This window comes from Jaculus jaculus, chromosome 1, assembly GCF_020740685.1.
Source record: "Jaculus jaculus isolate mJacJac1 chromosome 1, mJacJac1.mat.Y.cur, whole genome shotgun sequence".
Taxonomy (NCBI): Eukaryota; Metazoa; Chordata; class Mammalia; order Rodentia; family Dipodidae; genus Jaculus; species Jaculus jaculus.
Genome location: NC_059102.1, coordinates 336,626,883 through 336,640,204, shown reverse-complemented (window position 1 = coordinate 336,640,204; position 13,322 = coordinate 336,626,883). Strand labels below are relative to the sequence as shown.

The following is a 13,322-nucleotide window of genomic DNA, read 5'->3' as shown; positions in this document are numbered from 1 at the left end:
CATAAAGATGAACTGTGGATTGCAGTGGAGACCCAGTGGAGATGCCCAGACCACGAGATGGCAGTTAAGGAAAGCTGCTGGCCCCAGTGATGTTTTCCAGGACTGTCAGCAGCCTAGCTGGAGGGGTGGAATTGGAACACCAAAGACTTGTTGCAGATTAGAATTATTGGACTTGGACATTTGTCACTGACTAGAGTTGCTGGACTTGGAGCTACAGAGTTTGATGTTTGCCCTGGCTAAACTGTGTATTGGTTAAATATTTCTTTGCTATGCCCAATGCCATTTTGTGCAGTGTGAATGTTTATTCTGTGCCATTATGGTTTTGGGGGGGATTGTTTAGTATTATGGCTCAGTTAAAAGACCTTGGATTATGGGGATGTTTTAACATCACTGGGATTGATAAAAACTATGAGGACTTTTAATGTTGGACTGAATGCACTGTATTTTACATCATGGATGGTTATCAGTTTATGGGGGCCAGGAGAAGAATGTGGTGGCTTGATTCAGATGTCCCCCATAAACTTAGGGGGTTCTGAATGCTGGATTCTCAGCTGATGGAGATTTGGGAATTAACACCTCCTGGAAGCAGTGCATTGTTGGGAGCAGGCTTATGGGTATTATAGCCTGTTTCCCCTTGCCAGTGTTTGGTGTGCTCTCCTGTGGCTGTTGTCCACCTGATGTTGGCCAGGGGGTGATGCCCACCTTCTGCTCAAACCATCATTTCCCCCTGCCATCATGGAGCTTCCCCTCAGGTCTGTAAGCCCAAATAAATCTGTTTTCCCACAAGCTGCTCTTGGTCAGGTGATTTCTGCCAGCAGTGCGGAGCTGACTACAATAGGGTCACATGAAACTTCACACACGTCCTGCCTCAGCCTCCCAAGTGCCAAACCTGGCTTAGCCACATGTTTTTATTCACCACTTGCCTCTGTCCTATGCACTGTAAGATCACAGACTAGAGCCCATGCCACATGAAAGTCGCAGAGTAACGCAGAGCGAGAGCTTCTAAAGTCGCAGTACAGACCACTGGAGGCTCCCTCATCCACACCTGAATCTCATGCATGACTGGGACATCGCTCATGTACTAACTGCCGTGCCATAGTCACAGGAATGTTATCACCAAAAAGGGTGTGAGATTTATTTAAATGTCTGACATGAATGCATGATCAACTGTCCATAGCATCAAGTAGGCAACAAAAATTCTGTTGCATGTTTGAGCAATTCAGCATTGCCAAGTTTATACCATGAGCCTACCTTCTTGATAAATATAGTACAAACTACTTTGAAATGTGTTTAATTAAAGTGTCAAACCAACAAAGAGAATAAAAGTCATTATGGCTATTTCTTATTCCACTATAATAGTAAAAATATCTGAAAGCTATCATTTTCTTAAGTATAAAAAATCATTAATGCTAAAATTTAAACAGAAACTAAGTAATGAAATCCACCTGTGTTATTTCCTCATTGGAGTTAACTATACATAGCTTGTTGAAATTTGTGTGAAAACATAAAACATTACTATATAATACGATGCATTTGTAGTGCTGGTGTTGTAATATTTCTAATTAGAAAAACCCTAATCTAATATTCCAAGGTTGCTTTTGGCCCACAATCAACTGTGTACCTCTATCCCATGGTTCAGTACTTTTACTCTCCCATAATTTTTTTTTTTAAATGACCATGGCATTCTTTTTATTTATTTTTATTTTTTTATTTATTTAATTGAGAGTGACAGACACAGAGAGAAAGACAGATAGAGGGAGAGAGAGAGAATGGGTGCGCCAGGGCTTCCAGCCTCTGCAAACGAACTCCAGACGCATGCGTCCCCTTGTGCATCTGGCTAACGTGGGACCTGGGGAACCGAGCCTCGAACCGGGGTCCTTAGGCTTCACAGGCAAGCGCTTAACCGCTAAGCCATCTCTCCAGCCCACTCTCCCATAATTTTTATTTTTTAGGAATACAAGCTTATAATCATAGATAGATCGCTTTTCAATTAAGTCTTCCATTGAAGCATCTTTTTTTTTGGTTTTGCTCTTGGACGACACTGTCGTGGACGCCACCTCAGGCCCACTGCACTCCGCTCCACGGGCAAGCTCTGCACTACTGCTCACGAAGTGGGTGCGACAGCCACACTTTTTGAGTTCGCAATTTTTTTATTACAATCTTCCCCAAGATAACAATGTCAACAGCAATTAAGAACGATATCAATGACTGGGTTTGGGGGTACAAGCCTTTAATCCCAGTACTTAGAGACTGGTTTAGGAGGATCACAATGAGGTCAAAGCCAGCCTGAGAGTACACAGTGAATTCCAGATTAGCCTGTCAGCATGGACTACGGTGAGACCTTACCTCAATATATATATATATATATATATATATATATATTGCCAGGTGTGGTGGTGCACGCCTTTAATCCCAGCACTTGGGAGGCAGAGGTATGAGGATCACCATGAGTTCAAGGCCACCCTGCAACTACAGAGTGAATTCCAGGTTAGCGTGGGCTAGAGTGAGACCCTACCTCAAAAAACAAATTATATATATATATATGTGTGTGTGTGTGTGTGTGTGTGTGTGTGTGTGTGTGTGTGTGTTCTTGTCAACCACTTTCTTCCAGTGTAAGGATAGAGAATTCTGCTACCAACCTCATACAGTGATCATCTGGTACCATTATTCACGTTATGTAAAGAGGAAAATGGATGCTCGTAGGGAAGATTACTACTGTTAAAGAATAGAGTAAGAAGGCAGTAAATATATCTGTAACTGAAACCCAAGAATGTTGGAATTCTTTTTCTCTGCACAGTAAATCTGAGGTTTTCTCAGGTATGTATACAAACAATTAAAACAAAGATAACTATACAAACAATTGAAATACAGTTAGTCATGTGTTAATAATGCATATAAAATTGTTATGGAAACCACAATAACTAAATTTCTAATATGCCAAAGTTGGTATATACTTTGAAAATTAAACAATCAATAGTTGTAGGTAGATGTCTGTGCTACTCACAATAAAGGTATCTTCCACTTTGGCAATTCCTTTTCCAAAGATGGTTCCTAGTTGATCTCCAACTCCAGCCAGCAGAAAACCAAAGAGGGGAATCCCCAGTAAGGCATAGATGATGCAGAAGATTTTCCCACCTTCTGTGCGAGGTGAGATGTTTCCAAACCCTGAAAGACAAAAGGGAATAATTTCAGGTGTTTATAAATGACTGATACTTTAAAATATCTCACTCCAAGATTAATCCAGACATCTTTAAGTATCATAAGATATGGATTACTAAATACAACTAGGAAAGGCTCATTTTATATAGTAACTCTTCATGGGTTGTATTATAAAACTCTGAAAGTAAATATTCCCTTAGAATACAACATGTAACTAATGCTTTTATTACACTTTGATAAGGTGATGGAGAGTAAGGTGCTAACACCTGGACAAACATCAGTATTTCACCAAATTTCCTTGCATCTCTCAGGCACTGACAGTCCCACTGACTGTAAAACTAGCACCTGGGTTACCCCGAGAAGAGCGTGGGGTGTCCAGATATGCCCACATTACTTAAGGGCTAAAAATATATAGCAATGTTTAATTCTTTTTAATTCAAATACCCTCCAAACACAAGAACTAAAAACAAACTTAAAGTTCAAAAGACTTTGAGGCTTCCCACTTTACTGTAGGCAATCTACCTGCTATGAATGAAGCAGGTTGATGTCACCTGTTGCAGAGTCAGAGACAGGTTGTCCATACACACTTGAGGTTAAGGACACACAGTCCCAGACGGACTCAGAGCAACTCTTGGACAGACAATCCATTCTTTTCACTATCTTCCAGGTAATTAATCTAGAATGTCTTGTTCCAAATGTCTCTTACTCAACAATGTGAATAGATACTTGATGGCTGACTTTTTGTGGCTAATTTCTAGCTTTTTTATTATTAAACTTAAAGATCATGATCTGTGTGATTTTTGCCTTTTGAAATCTATTGAAATTTTTTTTATGGGATAACAAATTTTTATATTTGTCTCATTATTTATTTTTCTGTTATTATTGTTGTTTCCTTCACTGAGTCCAAAGTTAAGTCCTCAGGTATCCACACTAGGCATTTAATGTGGGGATCTGAACTTAGGACTTCATGCTTGAATGGCAATCACTTTCACCCACTGAGCCAATTCTCCAGCCTTTCAATGTTATTTAAAAGGGATTATAGGGCGGGAGAGGTGGCTCAGTGGTTAAAAGTGCTTACTTGTAAAGTCTTGTGGCCTAGCTTTGATTTCCCAATACCCATGTAAAGCCAAATGTACAAAGTGGCACATGTGCCTGGAGCTTGTAACAGCATGAATCCCTGGCACACTCATTCATATATTCTCTCATTCTCCCTCTCATAAATAACCACAAATGTCTACAAAAACCTTTAAAGATAAAAAATAAAATAAAAGGGATTATAGACATTGTACTTGTTGGATACAAAAAAGGTACATCTCTGTGGGGATAAGATGGCATTGTATTTGGTTTCTATCTCCCCTAGCACTTATCCATCTTCCTCCTAAGTTACAGCTCTCCTTGTGTAGCCTGAATGACAAGGACAAAGTTATCCTCTGTTTCCCATCCATTGCTAATAAACTCAACCACTGAGGGATTTTTCTAAAACATCTCTAATGTTCAACAATTTTGACTCATTGCCATGAGCCATTTCATGTCATGAAATTGATTATACTCATTTCTTCATTGTTCAGTTCTTTGAGATAAGCCCTTTACTTCCTTATAAGTTGTTAAAAATCCCTAGTCATATACTCAAACATGCAAACCGATGTCATGCTAGATTGGTTAGTATTCATATCTGAGATGCCTTCTATGGCCTCAGAATTATGGAGGATCCACAGCTTGTGGAAGATCCTGGCTCAAGTTGCTCAGGTAGTTTCGGTGGTCATGGAGAGTGGTCAGGCATGTAGTGGGCTTTCCATGTACGTATTCCCACCAGGGGACTCTCAGGAGCACACTCCAGTTCTTCCTGACAGCCACCAGTCACAGCCGCATTACTTTCTTGGGCCCAGTGTTCTGAGAGAGCTTGTACACAACTCTCTTTGGAACCCTTTATTCAGAGGCAATGACTAGATATAGCTACTGCAAATGTTTTGATTATCAGTTTCACAGAACACTAACTAATTCACAGGCCGACTGCCCAGAGATCTGCTTCTGCTTCTAACTGTAGCCACTTTATGAGGTTTCCTGAGAAGAGAAAATTCAATTTGGACTCTTGTATTTTGCTTCCATGGGAAATGAGGACCCTTAGCCTCAAAAGGATTTCACTATCATCTAAATAGATATTCTTTATACCCTTCCCAAATCCATGCTCACTGGAGTTCCCGCAAAACACCTTGCCTGATTGTCAAACTGCCAAGATCAAGAATCAAGTAAGAGGCATGCCTCTTGGGCGAGCCTGAGGCCTTCCAGGACAGGCTACCTGAGGGAGGAAGCCCCTCCCCTGGAGTGGACAGGCCTATACATTGTGGCCTGACAGCAACCTATATATAAGACCCCAAGAAAAAGCAGTGTTTTTGTCTGTCTGCATTGTGTCTTGCTGGTGAGTGCATCTACTTGTGGCTAACATTAGAACCCAGCTTCTTCAACCTTCCAATGTGGCCTGAATACCAGTGATCTCCAGGGATCCTCCAGGCTTTCAGCACCAGAGGGGAGGCTGAGGCATCCAGTAGCTACCAGATTCTTAACCTTTCCAGCCTGCTGACATTGGTCATTATTGGATGCCTGATGCAAATGTAATGATCTCTTTTGTAATATACACACATACTACATTGCTTCTGTTCCTCTGGAGAACCCTAATGTTTGCTTTCAGGCAAACAATAAAGTATCTTTGTAAAAATATTTTTTATGCTTTTGGCTATCTCCATGTAACGATTTGGTGATATAAGTAAATGCATGCTGGGCTGGAGAGATGGCTTAGCAGTTAAGGCACTTGCCTACAAAGCCCAAGGAATCTTGATCAGTTTCCCAGTGCCTATGTAAAGCCAGATGCACAAGGTGGCACATGTGTCTGGAGTTCATTTTCAGTGGCTAGAGGTCCTGGCATGCCCATTAGCTATCTGCCTCTCTCTCTCTCTCTCTTTCTCTCTAGATAAATGAATAAACATTCTTTTAAATAAAATAAATGCATATTTACATCACACTAGGAATGTAATCTGTGATATAATTATCTCTTAATGTTTTTTTTTTTTTTTTTTTTTTTTTGATTTTTCAAGGTAGGGTTTCACTCTAGCTCAGGCTCTCCTGGAATTTACTATGTAGTCTCAGGGTGGCCTCGAACTCACGGTGATCCTCCTACCTCTGCCTCCCAAGTGCTGGGATTAAAGGCGTGAGCCACCACGCCCGGCTTATCTCTTAAGTTTTTAAATACTGGCTGGAGAGATAGTTCAGTGGTTAAATGTGCTTTCTTACAGAGTCTGATTGCCTGGGTTCAATTTCTCAGTACCATTGTGCAGCCAGATGCACAAAGTGGCACATGTTTCTGATATTCATTTGTATTCACAAGAGGCCCTGGAGTGCCCATTCATCATTCTCTCTTCTCCCTCTCTTTTTCTGCTTGCAAGTAAATAAGTAAATAAATATTTTTAAAGATCTTAAATATTGATTATCTCATTTAAAAACACAAGTTTATAGTAAGATAAGCAAAGCATGATCCTTCAAAATCTGAAATGAACCTGTTAAGAGATATGTCCATCGGGGTCAAAATTGAGTTTAACAATACAGAACTATCATTCCTTATCCCATCACATATTAGTTATGTGACCTTGAGCAAAACACCCTCCTTTGTTCAAAGGACAATCTGTTCTTATAGTGACATGCCTCCACCAGCAAGGCTCTATCTCCCAAAGCCTCTGTCAGCTGGAGATTTAGTCTGAGGCTTAGTTACAAACACAGGAGCCATGGGAGACACTGCACATTGAAACTACCACAGATGCTTATAGCTCCCTATAAGGAGAAGTGTCGAAAAGGAAAGTGTCAAACTCAGATTCTGGAATGGATAATAGTGATTTTGAGAACAGTTCTTGCAGATAGAACAACTGAAACGTGATTGGGTTTAGAGACCAAAGGCAGGGTCAAGGACAATAAGTGTAATGGCTTAGGTAAATATCTGTCCATCAAGGATCCAGGGGATGATGTGATCATCAGGATAGGCCTACAGGGAGTTGGTGGACTCTTCAGGAAGGGTGGCCTAACAGATCATCATCTGCCACCCACACCAGATGTCCAAAGTAGCATGTCCATCCAATGTTGGACTGGAACTTCCAAAACTGTGAGCCTTAAGAAACCTTTTCTCTTTATAAATTAATTTTCTCAGATATTTTGTGACACTAGGGTAATAAAGCTCTGGAACACATTGACTTTGAATGCCAGCAGTATAGCTGGAGGAGAGTCCACTGCACAGTACATGCATGAGGTTGACCCCAGGAGCAGATGGTGCAGAGACCCAAGTTGGGTGGCCTGGGTTATGGAGTAGATGAAATATCCCAAGAAAAATTGCAGGCTTCAAAGAACAGAGGGCCAAGACAAAAGCCAACATTTGAAATGTATAGCAAGACCCAGAGCCTATCACAGAGCTTGGTTGACAGGGTGATACTACATATGCTTTCTGGAAGCTGACAGGAAAAGCCAGTCTCACGAGTAGAGGGTGACAAATATAATCACATCATTTCAGAGGGTTGTGGACATATTGCTCAGTGGATAAGGTGCTTCCAGGGTAAGCACAAGGCCCTGAGGGGGCCTGAGACTGCTGGGTTTGATTCTTCAGAACCCATGTAAATAGCTGGGCATGGCCACTTATGCCTACAACTCCAGTCTGTGGGAAGCAGCCACATGCTGTAACCCCAGCCATTCTTGTAGGAAGTAGAGCTTGGAGAATCCCTGGGATGATTCACAAACAAAGCAAGCTCTGGAGTTGGTGAAGAGACTGCACATCAAGGAAGCAAGCAGATGAGCAAGGGAGGGGCACTATCATTCTCCTTTGGCCTCCATGCACCCTGGAGACTCTGCATCTGCACGTGCACCATTTTGATATGGATGATGTGGTTGGGGGAGTCACCAAATAGAAGAGGAACTAATTAGATAGAAGAGGGAGTTCAGTGGAAGGGCTTGGAAAGAGGAAACAAAGGAAGTTATCAGGAAGGGATTCTTATCAAATTACCCTCAATACAAAGAATTCACTTGCTTGCAGAGCCTGGGTTTAGTTCCCAACACCCATGTAAAACCAGATACACAGAGTAGCGCATGCATCTGGAGTTCATTTGTAGTGGCAAGAGGTCATGGCATACCCACATTTTGCCTTTCTCAAATATAATAAAAACATTTTTAAAAAAAAATTAGTAAAACCGCTAAGGAATATTAAATATGTTCTTCAGTTTAACTGTGCCTGACCTTGCCTCACCAGCAGAGTCAGGTCCTGCACTGTTTGCAGGGAGAGCCCAGCCTTCTCAAACACATTACACCCAGAGCCACATGCTGTTCTTTTATTATAATAATGGTGGTATTGAGCATGAGCAGCTGCTTAAGCACATCCATCAAGATGCCACTATTAGTTTCTTTTATAGTCAATAAGTGATGTATGGTGAAATGCTCGTAGGATACACAGGCTTCTGCCCCCACACTGCTCCCCACTAGCAGTATATCAGGAATGAGCAAACACGCACACAGGGCTGGAAAAGAGACCATGATGGAGATGAAACAAAAGCATTACACATTCCAGACAATCACTCGAAACACCACAGAACATGCTACACATAACAGAAGGGGATTCTTTATAATATATGTGTGCGTGTGTGTGTGCTTTTCCAGTTTTGTACAACGAAGAGGCCCAGCACCACTCCTTTTCTGATTCAGGGAGGCTCCTCCTATAAGGGAGAATTAAGACTTCAGGGCAGAAACAAGAAGAGTTCTCTACCCAAGGTCCCTTTGGTGGGATGGAGCTGCAGAAACTGTTTCTCAATTTGCAAAGAACCAGAGGGCCTGGTCTGCTCTGCTTCACTCTAAGAATAGTGGGGGAGGGGGGAGCCTGGAATGCATCTGGAATACTGAGGTCTGCCATGGTGGTTACAACACGAGGAGGTCTCTTAGGATTGCAGGGTCTGAGTCCAGATCCAGGCACTGAATTCATGTCTCCCATTCAATCTTGCTTACTAAGGCCATGGAATGTACTAGAGCAGAGAAATGGAGTAAAAGATCCATTTGGAGCAAGAGCAACAAAAGGCCAGAAAGCTTGCAACAAAAGAATTTGAAGAGGAATAAGAGCACCTCACAGAGTAGAAAGCCGAAGCCGGTTTAAAGTGACCTCTGGACACTGCACCCGTTTGTACACTACCTAAAAACGGGGTCCAGCTACTTCTTGCCCACGTACGATTCTAGCACCAATAAGCTGAGCACCCAGATTGTGACGGTCTCGTGAGTCTATAGCATGCAATACTTTGAAATGGTTCCCTGGACATTCCACAAAATCTCAGGAAGGGCCATCTCTGTCTAGGCTGGGGCAGGGCAGGGCAGGGTAGGGCAGGGCAGGCGCCTGGCTCTCCTAGAACATCCCCTGCTCTTGCTTTGCATAAGAACACAATGTCTTTAAAGTTCTATTCATAAGAATTAACCAGGGCTGGAGAGATGGCTTAGTGGTTAAGGCATTGCCTGTGAAGCCTGCGGACCTAAGTTTGATTCCCCAGGACCCATGTAAGCCAGATGCACAAAGTGGCACATGTGTCTGGAGTTCATTTTTAGCAGCTGAAGGCCCTGGCACACCCATTCTCTCTCTCTCTTTTTTTCTCTCTGTCTCTCATATAATAGATAAAAATAAAATTTTAAAAGAGAATTAACCAATATCTGGGAATATGAGGCAACAAAAACAAAGAATGCAGCTATTACCTTTTAGCTTTTGATTTGCTGGGTGAGGGGGTCACTGTCAGTAGGTTTACTATGTGGGATGAACACAGAGCTATTCAGACCTACCATCTACCCCCACACATGTATAAACTGCCCATGTGGCAGCTCTGTGTCATCCCCTGCCAGCAACTCAGACCCAATCTGGAGGTTCTCATGGAAGATCGTCAAAAATAATCCAGCAAGGGGTCTGAAGAGACGGCTAAGCAGTTAAGGCACTTGCCTGGGAAGCCTAAGGACCCATGTTCAACTCTAGATCCCATGTAAGCCAGATGCACAAAGATGAGGCAAGTGCAAGGTCACACATGCTCTCTAAATGGCACAAGCACCTGGAGTTCAATTTCAGCGGCTACGGCCATGGTGGGCCAATTCTTCCTCTCTCTCTCTCACTTTCTCTCTTTCTCTCAAGAAATAAAAACAAAAATAAAACACATCTCAAAGCTGGGAGTGGTGGCACATGCCTTAAAGAAAAAGAGCCAGCAAGGGGCTGGGCAGATAGCTCAGTGGATAAAGTACTTGCCACACAATCATGAGGACTTGAGCTCAGATGCCCCAACACCCATGTAAAAGCCAGGCATGCATAACAGCCAGGCATAGTGGCAGTCCCTGTAATCCCCCAGCATGGGGGAGAGAGAAACAGGAGATCCCAGGGCTTGCTGGCTAATTAGTCTAGCTGAATTTGTGATCCTTGACTTTAGTGGGAGACTGTCCCAAAAAGTAAGGTGAAGACGAATTCAGGAAGGCGCCCAACATCCGCCTCTGGCCTCCACATGCACATGCATATTTATGCAAGTGCACCCATACCCACATGCACCCACACACATGCATATACACATGTGCATGCAAAGCACACACACATCAAAAGAAAAGAAAGAGAAACTGTAAGGATTTCTTCATGAAGTCTGCTTACATAATCAATGAAATGGCTCACACATCCTAAGGGAAAAAGGCAACCTACCTTCCCTAATAGAAAATGAGATGATTCAGTCCCATGTGGCACCTCTGTACTTCCGTTTCATTGTGTCTGTGACAACGTCAACAGAAGGCAGACCCATAGGAACAAGACTGAGGCATCTTGATACAACCCTTCTCTCAATGTTTCACCTTCCAGACCCTTCTCTAGCTATCATGATACTGAGTTCAACGGCTGAGTCTGTGCCTACAAGGAGGGACCTCTCACAGGTGACCACAGCCCAGTGTGCAAACACAAAAAGTGACCTAATGGCTTCCTCACACATGAGCATGCCTAGAGCTCCCCAAACAGTTCCCTGGGTGACAGAATCAAGTGATTGTTCCTGGGAGGTTACCTGGGGTCTTCTTCCTTCTCATCCCTGCACGATATAAAAACAATCCTCCCACACACAGATTTTTCCACAAGTTCTAGCCAGTGACTAAAATCCAGTTAAATGACAAATCTATAAAGTACTCTTAGTAGATTTAAGAGCTTCAGATGAAAGCCATCATTGGCTATAGGCAGCTTAAACTGAAAATACCTGATTTGTGATTGCCTCCACTTCTGGCCCTCCCCCTTATCGCTCAGCAGTACAGCTGCTGCCGCTGGGTAAACTAGTACTGTCAGAAGAAGACAAAAGAACAACAAAACAAGAGTAATTAGCTTTAAATCCTAAAGTACGGCATCCCGGGAAGAGTGTGTCCTTGCGGAAAGGTTTTCAGTGTGGCATGAGACTTGATAAGAGTGTGAATGGTGACAGTTTACCCAGCTCCCAGAGAGCACAGGAGACGGGGCAGATGGCGGGTGACTGGGTGACCAGGTGGGGTCTGGGATGCGGTGAGGACAGCACCCGGGAATGCGGGGAGCGAGGCTCTGCGGGACACCGGAACTGCCTATGACAAGAACAGTTACATTTTTAAGAAATTGCTAAGTCAGCTGATTTTACATTGACACCTGAAAACTGTCCGTAGTGGGAATATTTTCACCACAGAAACCGGCAAGCACTGGAATGTATGTGCTTTTACCGTCGCTCAGTGAACTAGTTACTTTACATGACACTGTGACCAAATGCATGACAAGAAGCAACGTAAAGAAGGGGTTCATTGCGGCTGGAAGTTTCGGGGTGAAAAGCCCATCTTGGCAGGGAAGACATGGTGGCAGGAGCAAGTGGTGGCTGACACATCACACCCAAAGTCAGGATTAGCAAGTAGACAGAAATGGAGCAGGACTGTAAAGCCTCGAGAGCCATCCATGTATCCTGTCCCCCAGCAAGGCCCCACCTCACAAAGGTTCCACAGTCTTCCCAAACAGCGCTACCAGCTAGGAACCAAGTGTCCACATCAGCCTGGAGGGGGCATGTCACACTCACACCACAGCATACAAGTCAGCCCAAAATACAATAGGGACTGGGGATCCTCGGAGGCAGAGATCTGACCCGAAGCCAATCTAGAACCTGTAGGTCACCTTCAACACTTCTGTGACTACACCATGCAGAACAGCAGCCACGTGTTCTCCACACTACCTTCAGGGGAGGTTTTCAGGGACAGATTCTGTAAGTTCACCATACCTGGATCACCACCCACCAGGCCATATATGCTGCAGTTAACTGAACAGTTCCAAAGGCATAGGCCATTTTCTGTTCAGAACTTATTTTTAATAAAAGGGAAGACGACTCCAAGCACTGTGTCCACCTGTAATTACGGAATAACTGGCAACAACTGCCCATCTTTCTTTTAGCATCTATCTTCCCTACTTAAACATGAGAACCTCAAGTATTATTGGAGACAGAGAGATGGGAGAGAAGTGGGAAGCATCAGAACCTCCTTGAGTAGGAATGGGTTAACTAGTGTATGACTGACAACAAATAGGTATTTCTTCCATGATTGTCACAAGGCAAACACCTCAAATAGTTGGAGAAGGGGTAAGGAGCCCAGAATCAAAAAAGAAAAAGAAAGGGAGAAGGATGGAAGGGAAACCTATATGAAGAGATGCAATATTTCTCTGAAGATTCCTAGGAAAATAAATCTTTCCTTGAATAATTAACAGACATGTTAACTTTCTAATAAAATTCCATAGTTTTAGGAACATTTTAGAATACCACTCTAAAATAATTTTGAAGAGAAGACTAAAGGAAGATAAGGATTACTGCCCTGGTAATGCTCTTTTGATTTAACAATCTACCACAGCTACCACCACCTTGGATCCCTATTTTAGATTATAGAAAGTACCTTGGAAATTTCAAATGTTTATCATGATAAATCAGTAAACACTGAATATATTATTAGTTAATTAAAGAAAGCCTCTGAGTTAGTGTAATTGTGCAAAAAGCTCACCTCCATGGGGAAAAAAATGTGGTTTTGGATCACTATAGCCTCTCCACCTCAGTGAGTGACATCTGAAATGAGGTAATATAGGAAAAGCGTTCACTTGTTGACCACACTGAGTT

General features: G+C 42.8%; 1 protein-coding gene across 6 annotated transcripts in view; it reads right to left on the bottom strand.

Moving 5' to 3' along the window:
* Kcnk2 (potassium two pore domain channel subfamily K member 2) overlaps positions 1-13,322 on the bottom strand; it is a 220,343-nt gene that overhangs the window by 60,814 nt on the left and 146,207 nt on the right. For all 6 annotated transcript variants that reach the window (XM_045142318.1, XM_045142317.1, XM_045142321.1 and 3 more), the window contains one exon: positions 3,005-3,165. In XM_045142318.1, the coding sequence (XP_044998253.1) occupies positions 3,005-3,165 (161 nt within the window). The remainder of the gene's footprint in view (positions 1-3,004; positions 3,166-13,322) is intronic.